The 6,564-nt window shown below is 38.4% G+C and overlaps 1 protein-coding gene across 1 annotated transcript in view; it reads right to left on the bottom strand.

The window, feature by feature from the left end:
* Positions 1-925: 925 nt before the first annotated feature.
* Positions 926-6,564, bottom strand: part of LOC119276967 — an 8,414-nt gene continuing 2,775 nt past the window's right edge. The window contains exons 7-14 of the mRNA XM_037558152.1: positions 5,262-5,354; positions 4,584-4,694; positions 3,596-3,797; positions 2,638-3,062; positions 2,313-2,422; positions 2,082-2,140; positions 1,760-1,947; positions 926-1,281 (exon numbers count right to left, since the gene is read on the bottom strand). Of these exons, the coding sequence (XP_037414049.1) occupies positions 1,093-1,281; positions 1,760-1,947; positions 2,082-2,140; positions 2,313-2,422; positions 2,638-3,062; positions 3,596-3,797; positions 4,584-4,694; positions 5,262-5,354 (1,377 nt within the window). The 3' untranslated portion in view covers positions 926-1,092. The remainder of the gene's footprint in view (positions 1,282-1,759; positions 1,948-2,081; positions 2,141-2,312; positions 2,423-2,637; positions 3,063-3,595; positions 3,798-4,583; positions 4,695-5,261; positions 5,355-6,564) is intronic.

The raw sequence follows: 6,564 nt of genomic DNA, 5'->3' as shown, positions 1-6,564 counted from the left end.
GGCCGCCGCGACCCATCTTCAGGCAGAGCCATCCACCGGTTCATCCATGGAGTGCTGCCACCATCCATGCACGAAGGGAAGCCCATCGCCGTCCTGGACCGCTGCCCACCGCCGCACAGGCTAGGAGCGTCGTCCTGCCTGCTGCCCACGGGCGCACCACAAGAGATGCCCCTGCCGCCTCAAGGGGATCCCCCTGCAGATCCGCCCTCCCTAGCGCCTTGGCATCGAGCCCGCCGCCACCGCGGACCTCGCCGGCCGCAGGAGGATGGCCGAGGGAGGCTGGCGGCGCTAGATTTTTTGGCCCCCTGGAACGCATGCTGATCTCTTGTCTTTCCTACCCATATGCAAATCAATCAAATCTTATCAAAATCTAGAATGTTATGGGTATAAGATTTATGTTGGACATCACGGGTGTTGAACCATTAGAATATGTATGCCCTCATGGCAACGCACACAGTTTGGGTTTTTAGACTTTCATAGCTACTTCAAGTAATCGTTATATGAGTCAATATGTGTAGTGTATGTTTAAAATCCCATAACCTGTTACATGATAGGAGAATAAAGTGAATATAATTTTTCTTTTTTGGAATGTTACACTGAAACTACTTAAGAGTAATCTTGGGGCAGCACACAATTGATCTTTCATGTGATGGAAGTTTAATAGTGTTGTGGTGGTACAAATTTATATTGACATGTTAGTTCGATCCTATGGGAGGATCAGACTATGGATCCATATCCTACTTGCAATCTAAAAAAACATCATTTTTCAATTAGTTATTTGCTAAACATAGCAACCGATTTAGCCACTCAAAATCTGGTGTGTTTTGTAGTTAGATTATAATCTATTTTTTCACATAAAGTTGTACTTTATTCACTGACTAATTTTGCATAGCAGATAACAAAATAAATCTAAGCAAGGCCACAATGCAGAAAGTTGACCAGTTTGATAGTTTCTACATGCAGCCACATGACGGGCATATGTACACAAATGCCCTAAAGCTTTGAGACACCAGATTTACAATAGCCAACGAAGGAGATAACTTAGCAAAAGTGAGTATAAGTTCGGCCACTAAACTATAAAGTTGAGGCACGTCAGAGAGATTCTGCAAACGGGGGCGCATCAAGATCAACCTCTTGCCTCATGACACAGGTCATGAGCCACTCACTGCTGAATGTCTTTATGCCTCTTTTTGCTGCATCCATTGCAAGCTCCATGCCTTCTTCACATGCCAAGAAGATTGTCTTTGAGGGCTCATCTATGTCATCAAGCTTACTGATGATCTGTGAAGTAAATAGATGTGAATAGGCTTAGAATAGCTTGTGTAATTATGTTCTCTTAGGAACTAACAACAAAAACATTCCAAATAGACTCATGCAAAATTTGGAAATTTGAACCAAATTTATTCTCGAGAGCTTACTAATAATGTCATCTAGTCAATACTTGCAGTTTAATTGTAACTGTATGTAAGAAAATCATTTTAAAACATCTTCCATAAATAGAACCACATGTCTAGTGGTATAAGTTTGCACTTGAACTTCAATGGTGACATGTGTTATTTAAAGATGCTGCAGCAGAACTTCATGCCTCACATAATAGAGCGTAGAAATTGGAATGCCCTTAAATATTTCACAAAAATAGGGCCTCCAGGTTCTAGAATGTTTCGTCAGATGGTAATTGGATAAGTTCTGCTAAATCTGTTACATGTTCAAGAAGTTTGACCATACATGAGTTTCACATGGCAGGATGAGCTTTAGTTACCTTGCCACCAGAGGATTTGATAACTGGAGAGAGGACACCAGGAGACGGTTCGATGTGCTTGGTCAAACAGAAAGTGTAGCCAGAAAATAACAAGCAAGGCCTCTCTTTAGCCCTCATAACTGCATCTCTCATTTCAGACTTGTACTTCATCTTATATTCTTCATCATCCAGAACATGTTCTGCTTCACCTACAAAACAACAGAAAAGTGCAAGGTAAGAAAACAGCATAAGTTGCTTCTTTTGCTCACACATTTAATTTCTTCCACTGCACAGAAACACATGGCAATAATTGGTTAGCTAGCCATCTCAAGTTTCGACTCACCTACAAATTTCCCTTGTTTGAAGCTCTGTTTCAGCCAGTTTGGAGAAACTATCCAGGCCCTGCAATCAGTATATGGCCCAGTCAACTGAAAACTATTTCTCCACGGTGAGCACTATGCTTCAACAACTATATGTGAAATGTAATTCAGTGTAAAACATGGAATGGAAATTGTATTATAGTCTGAAACGTGATGAACTGGGTTGTGTAAGGAAAATGTAGATGAAAACTAACCCAGAGCTCAAAGCAATACAAAAGTTCATAGTCCTTCTAGCTTTTCCAGTAACGACATGTGTGCATGAACTTCCTTCGCACGTAACAACTCCCCCAAGCGTTTCAACTACCTGCGCCATAATTTAAAATCCAACACAGTTAGAAGCAAGACAAATAACTAAATTAGTGCAAAAACAGAGTATGAACTTTTTCTAAAAGAAAAATAGATTGCAGTTTTCATCAGTGCGTCAGTGACAGTTTCTTTAGTAAGCACATACTCATACATTGCTTTATTTTGGAAATGCCGCTCACATTTCCTCAAAAGTAAGGTTTATGTAGAAATTACCTCTGTAAGCCGCGTCTTCTTTGTTTCATCTGCAATATTCATGAGCATAACTGAAGGCCTTCCATTGGAACAGGTAGTGACCTTAGCATCTCCTGATATTTTGTTGTCAACGTGGACTACCATACTAGGAGTCAAAGGTGTGCTATTTATGGTCAGAGATTTGTCACAGATATCATTCTGCCTCATGTCTTGTGTATGGTCAGCGTGACCGCTGCATCTTACTCTTTTTGACTTCAGTGAAGATGATGAGGATTCATATGTCCGTTTCTTTGGTTGTTGATCAGATAATGAGCATCCTTCACTACCAGCAGAAGTTTCATTTCTTACCACTTTTGCAGTCTTGCTGACTTTGTAGCATCCAGTGGTGTGGGGAGACAACTTTTCACAGGAGGGAACGACAGTATTCATATCATCAGGAGAGATGCCTGAAAAAATATCGCAGAAGATCAGTATTAGGCATTTCACAGAATTTTCTGCATATGCACCGATGCTTATAGGATTTAGCCAGGTGTATTGTCCTTGTTCCTAAGGTTTGAATGAAATCAAACTTGATAAACCAATAAGTTACAGACTTGTCAAGTACTATTGCAATGTATGAATAATAGTTGTAGCATAATATATGCTCAAAATTTCAGCTTTTCACTCTTTGCACAACTTCCATTGTTAATTCACAAAATTAACATACTGCAATCTGCACAATAAAAGATTTCCTTTGAGCAAATAAATGAACTATTGCATTGGATATATATTGGCATGCCGCTTCTCTATGGCCAGATTCTGTGTATCATGGCTCCTGTATGGCCAGACTATGTATCATGGTTCCTCCTAATTTATATAAAAAATGGAGTTCTTAATTGCCCAACTTGGATATAAAGTAACGACCAATTCTACTGGAATTAGCAGCTCTAAGGTATCTGAACCAGAAAATTTACATAATTATGACTTCATGAAGACTTACTATCTGGTACCACGGCATGGAGCTGAGAAGTTTGCAATTCTGCAAAGCATGGTTTTTTGGACGCAGTTGGCAAATCCTTCTTAATATGTGTAACCATAAGTGTTGAACTGCCTGGAAAGCATAATGCTCTCTTGATATCAGCCCTTACTGGAATTCTGCGAATCTTACCTTTAGTATCCACCTCTCCAACAGACACAAAACCCTGTGATGCACTCAGTAGAACAGACCAGTCATATCATTAGCATAACCTTGCAATTCTTGACTGGATAACCATGTTATTAAAATAGGATACAAAATAGGAGGATATTTTGTAAAAAAAAAAACTCACTAACAGAAAAATGACTTAAATGACCAAAGGAAGTTCATTTACTCTGAACTGAAATTCATCTGGTTGCTTTACAAGTAGGCCTGTTCAAAACCTGAGCCTGGCAGACTTTTGATCTGGGATTCAAAAAGCCCAACCCAAAATTGCCAGCACGCGTAAATGCTAACCTTTGTGGATCTAAAATACATCATTTAAATCACTTTCGGAATAAAATAGTGATTCTTTTCCCATCAACTACTCCTCTTGGGCTTTCGGGCCAAAAACCAAGCTGGGACACAGACACCCATGATCAGGTATACTTATAAGTACTCCCTCCGTAAACTAATATAAGAGTGTTTAGATTACTATTTTAGTGATCTAAACGCTCTTATATTAGTTTACAGAGGGAGTAGCTAATAAGTGTTGCTAATGGCATTGAACAATTATATAAGAACTCCTATTAGAAGCATAAGAGTGCAGATACTACAGAATGTCAAAATACAAACGTATAACAAGTCAAGCATGTTTTCTTCATTTCTATTTGCTGAATGTTTCCCTTGCCAGCAATGCAAGCACGAGATTACCAAACTATTTAGCATTTGCCAAGCTCTGTATTAGGATATATTTATTATACAAAAAGAAAACTGAAACAGACAGAGATATCAAATTCCTATTTCCACTTGCCTGTTTAAGCCAAAATCCTTCAGAGACCTTATCTGCCCAACAGAATATATTGGTAACACCAACATTGTGAAGACGCTGGCTAAGTTCCTTATACAACATATGACCAAAACCCTGGGATAATATTAAAAAAACTACCTTAATTATGAACCTTTTAGAGAAAAAGTAGACTATTGTGTACATTTCATTCACCATGTGTACTTTAGAGTGCAGAAATGGTATTTACTAAGAAAACATAAAATGAGTGAAATGTGTTCATTATTAGTTTGCACTGACTTTTTTATTTAGACTGAGAATGTCAAGCAGATATAACTGAATGCTTTGCATGCCATAAGAGGTCTAATTGTAGTCCACGAAGTAGTTTTTTTAGGCGACTTGTCTACCTTTTAGTAATATACTACTTCCCTCATAATCCAAGGATAGCTAGGGTAAGGTGTGTTCCCGTCAAATAAGGGGTAAGGTGTGTTACATTAGATGAATTGTAAATACCATATGATTTTTTGTAGGATATAAAGAACTTATGATGAGAGTCCATATATGGTATGTAGTATAAATAACCAGTAAGGGAGAAATTACCAACAAGGCATGCAGAAGTATTCAATTTTAATAACATGAAATCGGAATGAATCTTGCAAAAGGGATGGTAGTTCTGAAGTTTAAGAGGGTTTATGAATGGCATACCACACATTGAAAAGGCGATGTCACGGCTGCCAGGGGTATTTCAGCATATTGTGTGTCAGCTGGCACTATCTGATATGATACAGCAGCTATGATCTGTGTGACAGAAGATTTTAACTTAAACCAAACCTGGCATGGTAGTTCAGTTGTAAAAAAGCAAGGAGTAACACTTCGGTTATCCATAAATACTACATTACCCTTCGATTATCCATGAATACTAGATTACCTGCTCTTACATTGTTGTTCTACTTTAACATAAATAAATAGAGAAGTTCACAGTAGGTCAACTTCACTGTACTTACAGTTGTTCGAGGTTATTTATCTGTTTTCACTAGCCACTAGCAGAGCTCACTAGTCACCCACATTTTCTGAGATAATCTATCTATGTATTACTAAAATAATAGAAAAACAATCAACTTCATCCACATAGACAAAAATATATGCTCCATTCAATATTAACGAGGCCTAGTTATAAATTTGAGATTTAATAATAAATCAACTATCTACGTTAGCACCAGGGGGGTGATATCATGGATGAAATTAGCAAGCCAATGAGCCTATTCTTGCTTTCTCGCTCTACAGTTCTATCTGGGTCCTGAACGTGGTAAGTTGCATCTCTGTTTCAACTAAGAAAAATATGTTTTCTGTTTCAGTTAATCCAGCAAGCTAGATGTAATAGTGATTTCAAATTTGACATTTGATAAACTGTGCTCTCACAAAAATTACAATTATCACAGAGTTTTTTACAAATCTCCCACAAATTGATGTGTTTAGTAAAATATGCCTAACATGTGTGGTGGCCAAGTAGTATAACTGTTGAGAATGTAGAAAACTGTGAGTTGATAATATGTGAATATCACGAGCCACTATCTAGCGGTTGGTTATGGTGGATCCTAGCTATAATTGTTGAGATTTAGAAGTCCGTAAAAGAAATGTATAATCTAAGTGATAATCTTATCTATAACTATACATAAGAAGTGTACAAAATGTGTCCATATAAAAATAAGTTATAGATTTTTTTTGAGAAAATAGAAGTGTTGTGCCTCATTGCGTTGATATAAAGACTTATTTACAAGCCCAGAAAGGGCCACACCCAGAATTATTTACAACACTGCACCCCTAAGAGCTAGGCACCACCAGAAGTAGCACCACAAAGCCCACCACCTCTGCTTTTGCCCAAACCAGGCTAGGCCTTTATTGTGTCAAGCAGGTACCAATGTTGGGCTGCATGCCATAGAAGGCGATGGGATTGTGCTGCTTCCAAATCCACCAAGCCGCAAGCATAATCACCAAAGTGCCCTTCTTT

The sequence above is a fragment of the Triticum dicoccoides genome, chromosome 1A (genome assembly GCF_002162155.2).
Source record: "Triticum dicoccoides isolate Atlit2015 ecotype Zavitan chromosome 1A, WEW_v2.0, whole genome shotgun sequence".
Classification (NCBI taxonomy): Eukaryota; Viridiplantae; Streptophyta; class Magnoliopsida; order Poales; family Poaceae; genus Triticum; species Triticum dicoccoides.
The sequence above is the reverse complement of the archived record's forward strand: the minus strand, read 5'-3'. Positions and strand labels throughout refer to the sequence as shown.